The sequence below is a fragment of the Tupaia chinensis genome, unplaced genomic scaffold (genome assembly GCF_000334495.1).
Source record: "Tupaia chinensis unplaced genomic scaffold, TupChi_1.0 Scaffold000139_1, whole genome shotgun sequence".
Classification (NCBI taxonomy): domain Eukaryota; kingdom Metazoa; phylum Chordata; class Mammalia; order Scandentia; family Tupaiidae; genus Tupaia; species Tupaia belangeri.
The window spans coordinates 2,308,772-2,322,236 of NW_006159609.1; the positions used below are offsets into that span (position 1 = coordinate 2,308,772).

A 13,465-nucleotide genomic window follows, 5' to 3' on the forward strand; every position below is an offset into this window, starting at 1 on the left:
TCCCCCCTGGGGGGTGATTTCTCGCTTTCTGTCTCTATGTCTCCGTCTGTCTGGCGAGCGCATGCACCCTACAGTGAAAATCTCTCCAAAAAAAAAAAAAGAAAGTCAAATCTTTATTTTAGAAATGATAAGCTATAGAAAATACTAAGAGGCCACATGGGGCATGGTAGTTAGGCAATTTTTCCCCACATTGCAACCGAGTGGTTCACATCCCAGATCTAGTGTTTTGAAAAACACACTGGGCATGTGTGTGAATGCCTAAAATCCCAAAAAGAGAGCAAAATAGATGAGAAGGGATTTCAGCACAACTATTGCCTATAGGGGGGCAAATTTAAAGTGTATTCAGAAATGTAGAAAAATAGCCAAATACCTAACAAGAAAAGGTGATAAAACATAAGTTATCAATAAACTGTAATAGTATACTACCAATTTCAAACAAGTAGGAAAAAAAGTGGTGGACCATAACCTTTAGATGAGTATTTCTGGAAGCTTTTAAATTCATGTATTACCTTTTCCTTATTCTTATGAAATAATATTAAGAAAAAATGGCAGAGAATAGCAGTTATAACATGAAATATGTACACATAAAACAGTATCATGAAATCTGAATGTTGTCTCCTTAAATTTACTTTGAGAGGGGAAAAGATTATCTACACTTAGAATAATGAACTAAAAATCTGTGTCTAGATTCTAACCCCTGCTCTATTTTAGGAACAGTCAAATTTTCTAGACCTCAAGAGCCTCAAGAACAAAATTAAGAGTCTCAAGAATAAAATTAAGGACTACGATTATTTTAGGGCCTTCCATTCTAGTATTCCATAGCTTACTCTCTTATACCTAGTGAGGATTTCCTGTTTCAGCTTTTTGTGTAGTACCAAGTACACTGTACCTTCATTACGACTTTCTAAAAACTGCCATGACAATCATGATCCATTATCCATATTCAGTACCCTTTCTCCAGGCCTCCTATACCATTTTAAAGGCCATTTTAATCCAGGAATTCAGTTCCACTTCTAGGAGTTTCTTCTACAGAAATACAGTGCTAGAAAATATGTACAAAGATACGTGTAAGAATATTTATTGTAGCATTGATAACAGTAAAAAAAAAAAAAAAGAAAGAAAGAAAATGGAAACAAACCAAATTTCCATCAACAGGAGTTTAGTTTAAACAATTATGATATTAAACAATTATGGTATTACAACTGTTTCAAAGTGATAAATGGACCTACAGCATAAATGTTTTCAGCCTCTTTGAGAAAAGTATTTAAACTCTCTGAAATTCAGCCACTTGAAAATCAGAAGCTAGAGATCAGTAGATGTCATAATGGTTACATCACTGGGCTCCCACGTAGTCAACCGCAGTTTAAGTTTCAGACCTGCTGGCTTGAAACTCAGACCAGGAATATACTCAAGATCCCGAGAAAAGAATGGAGGAGAAAGGGCTGTGATGTGGCCATCCCCAGGGTGGGATGGGGGTAAGGGGGTGATTTCTCAGTTTCTATTTCTCTGTCTCTGTCCTTCCAGCAAGTGCACACGCCCTATATAGTAAAAATCTCTCTTAAGAAAAAAAAGAAAAGAAAACCAGGAGCTAATAATACCTAACTCTAAAAGTTGTTGAAGATTAAATTTGATGGGCCAGTCAGTCGTATGATATTTAATTAAGGTAGGTTACACATGGCAGTCTAAGCAGGTCAAGTTCCAGACCCCAGTGGCCTGAAAAATATGCCTGGTCCATGTGCACAAGTGCCCAAAATCCCAGGAGGAGAATGGAGTAGAAGGAACTGCAGTGTGGTCATCCTCTCCCCACCCCACCCCCCGGCAAGAGTACATACCCTATAGCAAAAGAAAATAAATAAAAAGAAGATGGTTATGAGGGTCAGAAGAGAGGACCAAATGACCCAAATCAAATGTCATCTCTTCCATGAATTCTCTGACTCACCTCAAAAACAAAAAAAATCAAGAATATATTTAGAATACATGTGAATGAATGCCTGGCACAGTGCACTGCACATAGCAGATACTCAATATATTACTCTTTCTTTCATCCTTCAATCATTATAAAATCTCCTGAACTGGCTTCTCTGGCTCTAATCTCAGTAAGATTCTCTCAGCCGTACCAGATAGTTATTTTTTTTTTCTTTTCTTTTTTTAAGGTTCTGTTACAGAATGCATGCACGCATTCGTCGGAGAGAGAGAAAGTGAGAAATCATCCCCTAGAAAGGATGGCCTCAAACCACTGAGTCCAGGACTCAAAATGCAGTCAGCCATGGGGAATTTGGCACCTAAACCACCACACTACCTGCTGGACCCCAGACAGTTATTTTCCTTTTTCTTTTTAAGAATTAATTTTACTTACTATCATTATTTTTAAAAATTTGACCACAGGGAGAAAAAGGGAAAGTGAGAAAGTAAGTTGCCAGGTTCAGGTCCTGAACCATGGTCGGTCATCACACCACCTGCTTGCCCCTACAATTTCTTTATTTTCTTCTTCTTAGAGAGATTTTTTTGCTATAGGATGCATGTACTCACGAGAGAAACAGAAACAGAAAAGCAAGAAATCACCCCCGATAGGGGATGGCCATGCCACAACCGCTCTCCTCCATTCTCCTCTCGGGATTTTGGGCCCACATGCACACTTATCCCAGGTGCGTTTTAAGCCTCTGGTTCTGAAACTCAACTGCAGTCACCTATGTGCAAGTCCAATGACATAACCATTCTATGATCTGCAGGCACCAAATACTGACAGTTATTTTCTAAAACATCAATTTATTATCATTCTCTTGCTTTAACACTTGCCTACCAGGAAAAATTTAAACCCTATATAGCATGACAGATTAGTTCTACTTTAACTATTATATCTTATCTCCTATTGCAGCCAACTAAGTACCTATCATACCACTCCTAAAAGTTCCCACCGCACTGTCACTTGAGGGTGATCTGAATATTAATACTTTCAGGACTTGGATCATCTCCAAATGCAATTTTCATCCTCCCATCCAAATCTTACTAATACTTCAAATTCATATTCCAGCCTAATCTTCCATAGAGATATTCTCATTTATCTCAGTTCACTATCCTAGTTCTTTCAAACACTGTCTTAAGATGGTATTTTAATACCTGCACACATATACGATCCTAACTGATAGTAGGCATCAATTTGAAGCACATGTGCTAAGAAATAGATTTTCATTCATTACATAAGGAATAAAATATATAAAGTCTTAACTACATACAGATACTCTTTTTACCTGTAATTTATGTAACAGAAATGTCTAAAGTAGTTCTTGGTACACTTCCCAAAGTTTCAAAATACAAATAGCTTAAGAATCATGGTATATATAAAAAGACCTATAGCATCTCACTATAGTAACTGCAGATTCCCATTTTTTTAAAAAAGAATTATCTTATTGAACTTTATTATTTATTTATTTATTTTAATTTGATGAGAGAGAGAAAGAGATAGAGAAGGCAAGGAGTGAGAAAGCAAGCCACCAGGACCGGGACTCAAACCACGGTCACCCATGTAGGAGGTCCAGCGCCCTTGACCACCACGCCACCTGTCAGTCCTCAGATTCCCATTTTTTTAACAGAAGTTCCATTAAAAAAACTTAATTTTGTTAACATTCCTTTACCATACTATCTTCACTTTACATACATTTCCTATAAAGCAAAGCAAACTCTTTATATAAAGCTCCTAGTCTTTGTAATTTTCATGAAGTTTTTCACAAATATCTTTATCCCATTTCTAAAACCAAGGACAGCATCTAAAGACAAAAATTCCAAGAAATTTATTTGAAATGTCCCAATGTTGGGGCCAGAAGATGGTGTGGTAGTTAAAGGCACTGGACTCACACATGGCCAAGCACAGTTCAAGGCCCGGACCTAGTGGATTGCTTTCTCACTTTCCCTCTTTCGCTCTCTCTCTGAATAAACAGGAAAATAATAAAATTTAAAAAGTGAAATAAAAATAATTCTTAAAAAAAAAATAAATAAAATGTCCCAATGTTCCAACTAGCCATATCACATCCCCTAAATGTGTGCTGGTTTACCTGTGGGGAGGGTAGGGAGAATAGTTGTTTTAGAGTCTCTTTTTTTTAATAAATTTTATTTATTTATTTATTTTTTAATTAGACCAGAGAAACACAGAGAGAAGGGAAGGGAGAAAGCAAGTTGCTAGGTCTGGGACTCAAAACGTGGTCAGCCATGTAGGAGTCCGGTGCCTTAACTACCACACCATCTGCCCGACCCAGCTGTTTTTTTATTTTATTTTATTTTTTTATTTATTTATTTTTGGAGAGGTTTTTGCTATAGGGCGCGTGCGCTCGCCAGACAGACAGAGAGAGACAGAGAGATAGAAAGCAGGAAATCACCCCCCAGGGGGGATGGCCACGCCGCAATCCCTTCTCCTCCATTCTCCTCTCGGGATCTTGGGCATGCACGCACATGCGCCCGGCGTGAGTTTAAGCCACCGGGTCCGGGACTCGAACCGCGGTCGACTACGTGGGAGTCCAGCGACATAGCCATTACGCTAACTGCTGGTCCCAGCCCCAGCTGTTTTCAGAGTTTCTATATTCTATGTTCAAAACAAAGAAAAAATTATAAGTTTCTTCTTGTTTCTTATTATCAAAACCTTCACTTTTTATTTTTTAATTTAGTCTTAGTTTTTAATCATCACAGATTTTTCCAGCATTCAGCTAAAAATATTTTTACTATACACCTTTTCAGAACCCAACAGTCACAAAGAATCCTCTCAAGCAAAAGAAAATTCACAGTAACTGGTTTCGAGACCTCCTGCCAACTGCCAATTCTCCCGATAGAGCTCTCTTAACCAATCTCCAACTAAAATTATTTTGTGTAAAATTAGCAAATCTATTCATCATCCAGCATAGAATCATGAACAGTGCCAAAATTTCTTTTCTTTTCTTTTTTTTTTTGCTATAGGGCGTGTGCACTCACCAGAAAGAGAGAAAGAGAGAGAGTGAGAAATCACCCCCCTCCCCCCCAGCAGGGATGGCCACGCTGCAATCCCTTCTCCTCCATTCTCCTCTTGGGATCTTGGGCAAGCACGCACATGCTCAGCGTGAGTTTAAGCTGTTGTGTCCGGGACTCGAACCACAGTCGACTACATGGGAATCCAGCAACATAGCCATTATGCTAACTGCTGATCCTTTTTTTTTTTTTTTTAAAGTTTTTGCCACAGGGCTCATGTACTCACTGAAGAGAAACAGATGGAGAGAGAGAGGGGAAAGTGAGAATCACCCCCAGGGAGGATGGCCACACAGCAATTTCTTCACTGTTCTCCTCTTGGGATTTTGGGCATGCACACACGTGGCCAGCATGATTTTCAAGCTGTCGGATCCAGGGACTCAAATTCCAGTCAGCTATGCAGGATCCACCGCTTTAACCTCTATACGACCTGCTGGCCCACACTGCCAAAATTTCTTAACATGAAATGTGCTTCACTTGAACTAACTCTCTACCCTCCTAGCACCCATAAAATTCTACTGGACTTACTAATTAATTCTCAATTCAATCACAAGGGCCTGAAGTTACTTCGGCACATCTCTCCCACACCTACAGTGCCAGTTAGCTAGGTATCCCCATGACAATCAAACTTAAACCTCTAGGTTTGATGGGGAACTTCAAAAACATAAATAAATCCATTACAAGTTCACCTATTGTTATATTTTAGTAATATATCATTTCCTACTATGAATGCCAGATCTACTCTTTTATATATAAATTTAAAGTTCTAATAATTTAAACACTGAAAAGTTACTTTTCTGAACAACTTACTAGTAAAGAAACATCAAAACATTTTAATAGCATACTGTCATTCTATGTTTAGTGTTAACATCTAAGTCTCTACATACTTTAAGCTACATTATTTTTCTGTAATACAGTACTATACCTTGACATCACAAATACTGCCTTGTTAATTTGTTTTTGGGGATAAAACTATTAAAAGCCATATTATAATGGAAACAATGAGAAATAATTTTATTATTTTTTAAAATGATTTATTTCATTTTATTTACCACCATCATTTTTTTTGTTGTTTAAATTTGCTACAGGGCACATGCACTCACCAGAGAGACAGAGACAGAGAAAGAGAAGAGAAAGTGAGGAAGGAAGTTGCCAGGTCCAGGACTTGATCTGTGGTAGGCATGTGGGAGGCCAGCACCTTAACCACTATGCCATGTTCTGGCCACATTAATTAATTTTAAAGTAGAAGAATACAAGAACTAGTCTTATTATTATAATAGAAATAAATCCACTAACCTGTACTAGGTCAATATTACTCTAGGATTAGATTTTAGACTGTTTTCTCTAACTCCACAATTTAAAACATACCTTACTGAGAAGTTACTGTTATTAATATTTCAGTTAGGGTAATTAGATTATCTTATTTTTGCTTGCTGAATTTTCTCCAGAATCTATAAATAAGACAATAAGGAAACATGTGGGTTCTTCCAATCCTAAAGTGTCTTCCCAACCAATTGGGTGTCATAAACGCAATATAGAAAGAACAGGAGAAAGTACATTTCACTGTTCCCAAAGCATGTTCTACAGAGAATAATTGTTGACCACCAATGAAACAAGGAATCTGTGCCCCATTCCAAACTCAAAATGCTGGCAAAGCTATAGCAAAGAGAAGAGAAGGTAAGGTGATGACAATTATATTGACAGTTTATTATTAAGTCTCCAAAATAACCAGTGTGTCCTCTACTGGCGGATGACCATTACTAACCCTAATCGATGCTTATGAGCCTGGATACAAAATAAGGCCAAGTTCTACATTTCCAAGTATGTAAAAGAATAAGAACAGGCTACAACTAGCCAACTGATATACAAACCAAACCCATCACTTTATAAATATATTATCACATCCCCAGGGCTTCTCAAGCCCAAACCAAACATATCATCTCTCTTCTCTCAAATTAGTTGTTCCTCCTCATGTTTTGTTTATTACTGTATTTGGCAGTATCCATCTAAGCTTTTCACTGTTTTCCAACTAGTATTTTATTGTTTAAAAACTATAACCTATCTATTTCCATTTTTCTCCACTCTTTAAATGGATATATAAATATTCTAAATAAACCAGATACCTTGCACTAAACATATATTCAAACTAGATTTCAGATATAAATATAAAATCATAAAATTCTAGAAGAAAACCTGTGTGACCTTGGGATAAGGCAAAGATTTCTTCATCACAATTTTAAAAACAAAGGGTTTATAATTTACAATTTCAAAAGAACAAAGTAAAATATTGCATTTCATCAAAATTAAAAACTTCTGGGCCAGTTCTGTATTCCAGTAGTTCAGAGAGGCTGGATCTCACATGGCAGACAGCAGTTCAAATCCCAGCCCAGTGGCTTAAAAAATATACCAAGTGGGGCTGGCAGGTGGTGTAGGGGTTAAGGTACTGGGCTCCCACATGGCTAAACAAGGTTTGAGTCCTGGACCCAGCGGCTTAAGACTTGCTCCAGGCATGTGTGTGTGCGAGCCCAAGACTCTAAGAGAAGAACAGAGAAGGGATTGTGGTGTAGCCATCTTCACTGGTAGGGAGGGGATGATTTCTCACTTTCTGTCTGTCTCTCTCCCTGTCTCTCCTGCAAGCGCACATGCCCTATAGCAAAAAGCTCTTAAAAAAAAAAAAAAAAAAAAAAAAAAAAAAAAGATTAAAAAAAAAAAAAAAAAAAAAAAAAACAGGTAAGGTGTTACCTAAAATCCTGGAAAAGTATTTTTAAATCACATATGTTAAAGAACTTGTATTAAGAATGCATATACAGGGACCAGCAATTAGCGTAATGGCTATGTCGCTGGACTCCCACATAGTCGACCGTGGTTTGCGTCCCGGACCCGGCGGCTTAAACTCACACCAGGCGCGTATGCGTGCGTGCCCAAGATCCCGAGAGGAGAATGGAGGAGAAGGGATTGCGGTGTGGCCGTCCCCCCTGGGGGGTGATTTCTTGCTTTCTATCTCTCTGTCTCTCTGTCTTTCTGGCAAGTGCACGCGCCCTATAGCAAAAACCTCTCCAAAAAAAAAAAAGAATAATGTAAAACTAAATTGCTTTAAATTAGAAAATATTAGAAAATACACCACATAATATTTTGGTCCTGACAGACTATATATGTGATGGTGGCATACGCCATAAGGAGCATACAGGCTATGCCATCTAGGTTTGTGTTAAATGCACTATGTTCACACAAGGATGAGACTGCCCAAGAGTGTATTTCTCAGCATGCCCTTCGTGATGCATGACAATACACACACACACACACACACAAATATACAACATCCATGCACTCCCACTCTACTTCTTACACAAGTCTATCTGGTTTATCTGTTCACTTAAAACACAGATGTACACATTAAAAATTGAGAAGATTCTTGTCATTATTTATTAAAACACATACCTACTAACTCAGAAAAATCCCTTTAAAGAGGGTATGTCTTGGGTCGGCAGGTGGCACAGTGATTGGGGTGCTGGACTGCCATATAGTCAACCATGGTTCAAGTCCCGGACCTGGAAGCTTGCTTTCTCACTTTCCCTCTCTCTCCCTTACTCTGTCCCTCTTTGGTCAAATTTAAATAAGTAAAGAAAGAAAGAAAGTTAAAAAGTAAAAAAGGTATATACCATACAAAGAGAATAACCATGAGTGGTCCTCTACTGGGACAGTGAACAAAAGAGAAAAGTTTGTCTGATTTTTTTTTTTAACTTTATTTATTTTTAATTTTGACCAGAGAGAGACAGAGTGAAAGAAAGAGAGTAAAGTGAGAAAGCAAGTCGCCAGGTCTGAGACTTGAACTATGATTTGCCATGTGGAAGTCCAGTGCCTGTAACTACCATGCCACCTGCCAACCCTGGTTTGTCTGATTTTTTTTTTTAAAGAATTATTTTATATAACTTGATTTATTAGTAGTATCATTATTTTCCAGTTTGATCAGAGAGAGACAGAGAGAGAGACAGAGGAAGTGAGAAAGCAAGCCACCAGGTCCGAGACTTGAACCATGGTCGGCCACGTGGGAGTCCAGCACCTTTAACCACCATGCCACCTGCCAGCCCCGGTTTGTCTGCTTTTTTAAAAAATCATTTATTGTGTTACTTTAGCAACCAGAAAAATACAAGAGAAAGTTACCAAAAAAAAAAAAAAAAAACCATACTCCATGTTATGCTACTTAAAAAACAAGTTTATAGAACTATTTTAAAATATCATTCTTACCAGATTTAAGACCTGAAATTTTGAAGATGGCACTTGGTTTTCCGTTCGTGACAAATCCTAGGAGTTGCCATACTGGCATTCCATTTGAATCAGGATAGGAAAAGTAGACAGATCCTCCCATTCCCTCAGGAAATGGGATCGTTCCCAGCATAAAAACCACGACATGGTTGATATTTTCATAATCAGGTAAGTCAAAAACAAATTTATCCTCTGCTACTTGCTGTGCAGCTGTTTGCACCTAGAAAACAAGATACTCGTCTTAGTTCAGTAACTTGAAAAGTTTCTGTAACATATTCTATCACTATAAGGTATGTTTCCAGCATAGTCAATTATAGTTATTATACCAAATACACTGTGTTAATCTGATAGTCTATAAAACTGAGAAGTATTCATTTTCAGAGCAAACCAAGAAAATACATAAGATAATCATTTAATGAATATAATCTTAGGACCAGCAGTTGGCGTAATGGCTATGTCACTGGACTCCCATGTAGTCAACTGTAGTTTGAGTCCTGGACCCAGTGGCTTAAACTCACACTGGGCACGTGTGTATGCGTGCCCAAGATCCCAAGAGGAGAATGGAGGAAAAGGGACTGTGGTGTGGCCATCCCATCTGGGGGGTGATTTCTCGCTTTCTGTCTTTCTGTCTCTGTCTGTATGGTGAGCACACGCACCCTATAGCAAAAACCTCTCCCCCACGAAAAAAGATGAATATAATCTTTAAAAAATATAATGAATTTTTTTCAGAAGTGTCCGTAAAGGATTTTATTAAACATAAAAACCCTATAGCTTTAGAATGTTGTAAAAATGAAATATACCAAGCTCTTATCTTTCAGTTTGAAAGTAAAGAAACAGGTCATTAAAATGGATGGGGGGCCAGCAGGTGGTATGGTGGTTAAGGGCGCTGGACTACCACATGGCTGACTTCGGTTTGAGTACTGAACCTGGCAGCTTGTTTTCTCGTTTTCTGTCTCTATCCTTCTCTGGTCAAATTAAAATAAGTAAATAAAGTTAAATTTTAAAAAAGAATTCTTAAAAAAAACAATGGGTAGACAATACAGAAATAATTCTCAATAAACCTTCATTATTCGGATTCCATATCTGCAAATTTGCTTATTCGTTAGAATTTATTTGTAATCAACAGTCAGTGTTTGCTGCATTTCTGTGGTCACACTCACACTTGGATATGCTCACACTGAGAGCAGCCAAAAATAGGAGTTGCCCAACTTGCATATTCCCACCTGAGGTGGAACAAGTCTATGCTGTGCCTTCATGTTTCAGCTCTCATATTGTGAACAAGTGTCCTTTCTGCAGTCTGTTTAGTGCTATATATATATATTTGTATTCTAGTGTTTATTTGTGGGTGCTTTTTTGCACTTTTAAATGGCCACATCAAAGTGCTAGCTAATGTTCCTAAGACCAAGAAGCCTATGGCATGCCTTACAGGGAAAATATATGTGTTAGGTTGGTTTTGTTCAGGCATGAGTTATAGTGCTGTTGAACATAAATGAATCAACAGCACACATTAAATGTCTTGAAACAAACATCCAAAAGCAAGGTTATGTTAGGCTGATCAAAAATGCTATGACTGGGGCCCAGCAGGTGATGTGGTGTTGAAATGCACTGGATTCCCACATGGCCGACCCTGGTTCAAGTCCTGGACCTGGCCTTCTCACTTTCTCACTCTACCTCTTGTCGAATTTAAAAAATAAAGAAAGAAATGCTATGACTGGGGCCGGCAGGTACCGTGGTGGTTGGGATGCTGGACTCCCACATGGCCAGCTGTGGATCAAGTTCTGGACTTGGCAGCTTGAAAATCACATGAGCAGTGTGCGCACATGCATAAGATCATGAGGGGAGAATGAACTGTGGCATAGCTATTCCCCTGGGGGTGATTTCTCACTTCTCTTCTCTTAGTCTCACTGTCTGTCTCTCTCTCCAGTCAGCGCATGTGCCCTATGGCAAAAAAAAAAAAAGGCTATGACTAGATGTTTGCAGAAACCTAACCTTATAGTTCTGACAGGAACAATGATTCAGTTATCCACCGGTCGGGTGTTCACAGAGACATTACAGAGCATAACCCCTGGGAAGAATGAGAATCAACTGTATATAAAATATCACCTTTAGTCTGGTATGTGGGAACTTGCAGTTTCTTCTAAGCTCATTTGATAACTTAATTTTTTGTTTTAGAATTGAATATCAATTTATAAAATGAAATCTTATCTAAATTTTGAGAAATCTTTCACAGAAAAAAAATACTTTTTACATTTTTTAGAAAGTAATGGATAATTGTTATTTCAGACCCATTACCAAAGAGAAATTTAATAGCCATACACTGGCACAGCAGTAACACAATGTTCTGTGAGGCTGACTCACATGGGAAGGCACCAGGTTCACATTCAGGGACCTTTTTTGTTTTGTTTTGTTTTTGTTTTTGTTTTTGAGAGATTTTCGCCATAGGGCGCATGCACTCACCAGACAGAGAGAGACATAGAGACAGAAAGCAAGAAATCATCCCCCAGGTGGGGTGGTCAGGCCGCAATCCCTTCTCCTCTCGGGATCTTGGGCACGCACACACACACGCGTCCCAGGTCCGGGACGCGAACTGAGGTTGACTATGTGGGAGTCCAGCGACATAGCCATTACACTAACTGGTTCCCAAGGGACCTTTTTTTTTTTTTTAAGAGAGATTTTTGCCATAGTGTACATGTGCTCACCAGAGAGACAGAGAGAGAGAAACAGAAAGCGAGAAATCAGCCCCCAGGGGAATGGTTACACCATAATCCCTTCTCCTCCATTCTCCTCTTGGGCTTTTGGGCATGCACACAAACAGCCCTGGCATGAATTTTAAGCTTTCAGGTCCGGGATTTGAACCTCAGTCAGCAATATGGGAATCTAGTAATTATAACCATTACACCATCTGATGGCTCCTCAGGGACCTTCTTGAATATACCAGGCGCATATGCCCCTGATCTGATGCTGGCTGAAGTACGGGGTAGACTGCTTCATGAAGATCCTGTTGTGGGTACCCGACTCTCTCTCTCTCTCTCATGGAATAAACTTTAAAAGAGAGAGAGAAATACAGATTAAGTATCCTTTACCAGAGATGGTTGGTACAAGTATTCTAGAAGTTGTATCTTTCAGATTTTGGAATATCTGCAAATATATAATGAAATATCTTGGGGATGAGACCCAAGTCTAAACACAAAATCATTTGTTTCATATACACTAGCCTGAAAGTAATTTTTTTTTTTGAGAGGTTTTTGCTATAGGGCACGTGCGCTCGCCAGATAGAGAGAGACAGAGAGACAGAAAGCGAGAAATCACCCCCCAGGGGGGATGACCATGCCGCAATCCCTTCTCCTCCGTTCTCCTCTTGGGATCTTGGGCATGCACGCACATGCACCCAGCATGAGTTTTAAGCCACCAGGTCCAGGACGCGAACCGCAGTCGACTACGTGGGAGTCCAGCAACATAGCTATTACACTAACTGCTGGTCCTGCCTGAAAGTAATTTTATAAATAGTTCTTTACTGCAGCATTTTCACTGTGATTCCTCAGATGAGATCAGATGTAGAATTATCCACTTGTGATATCATGTGAGTACTCAAAAGTTCTAGATTTTGGAGCATCTTGGATTTACAGATTAGGATTTTAAACATGTATTAAGAAAGCACTCAGGTCAAGAGGTTGTCAAGATTTACCTCATACAAGATTTTTTTATTTCTTCCTATTGTACTCTCTTCACCAAAACAATCTGAATTACTACTATTTTTGAAAACTAAAAAGTTAATTTTTAGGCCAGCAAATGGTATGGTGGTTAAGGCACTGGACCAATTCCATGATTCAAATCCTGGAGCCAGCGGCATAAGTAAGTACACTTAGTATGTGTGCATGCATGTCCCAAAATCCCAAGAGGAGAATGGAAGACAAGGGATTGTGGCGTGTTCTTCCTTCAGAGGGTGAGCTTTCATTTCTCTCTGTGTCTCTCTGTTTCTCTCCAGAGAACACGTGCACCCTACAGACAAAAAAATATAAGTAAAAAAAAAAATTAAAAAATAATTAAGGGACCAGCAGGTGGTGTGGTGGTTAAGGCGCTGGACACTCCCACATAGTCAACCAAGGTCTGAGTCCCAGAACTAGTGGCTTGCTTTCTCATTTCCCCTTCCTCTTTCTCTCTCTCTTTGTATCTTTCTCTGGTCAAATTAAATGAATGAATTAATAAAATTAAATAA

At 38.7% G+C, this 13,465-nt stretch overlaps 1 protein-coding gene across 2 annotated transcripts in view; it reads right to left on the bottom strand.

The window, feature by feature from the left end:
- HIKESHI (heat shock protein nuclear import factor hikeshi) overlaps positions 1-13,465 on the bottom strand; it is a 32,336-nt gene that overhangs the window by 15,474 nt on the left and 3,397 nt on the right. Inside the window, exons 1-2 of one of the 2 annotated variants that reach the window (XM_014586443.2) lie at positions 9,232-9,350; positions 890-1,042 (exon numbers count right to left, since the gene is read on the bottom strand). Coding sequence is in view for 1 of the 2 variants with exons in the window: in XM_006144924.3 (XP_006144986.1) it covers positions 9,232-9,469 (238 nt within the window). In the remaining variant the exon portion in view is untranslated. Of the gene's footprint in view, positions 1-889; positions 1,043-9,231; positions 9,470-13,465 lie in introns of those variants that run through there. The other variant, XM_006144924.3, reaches the window with a different exon arrangement.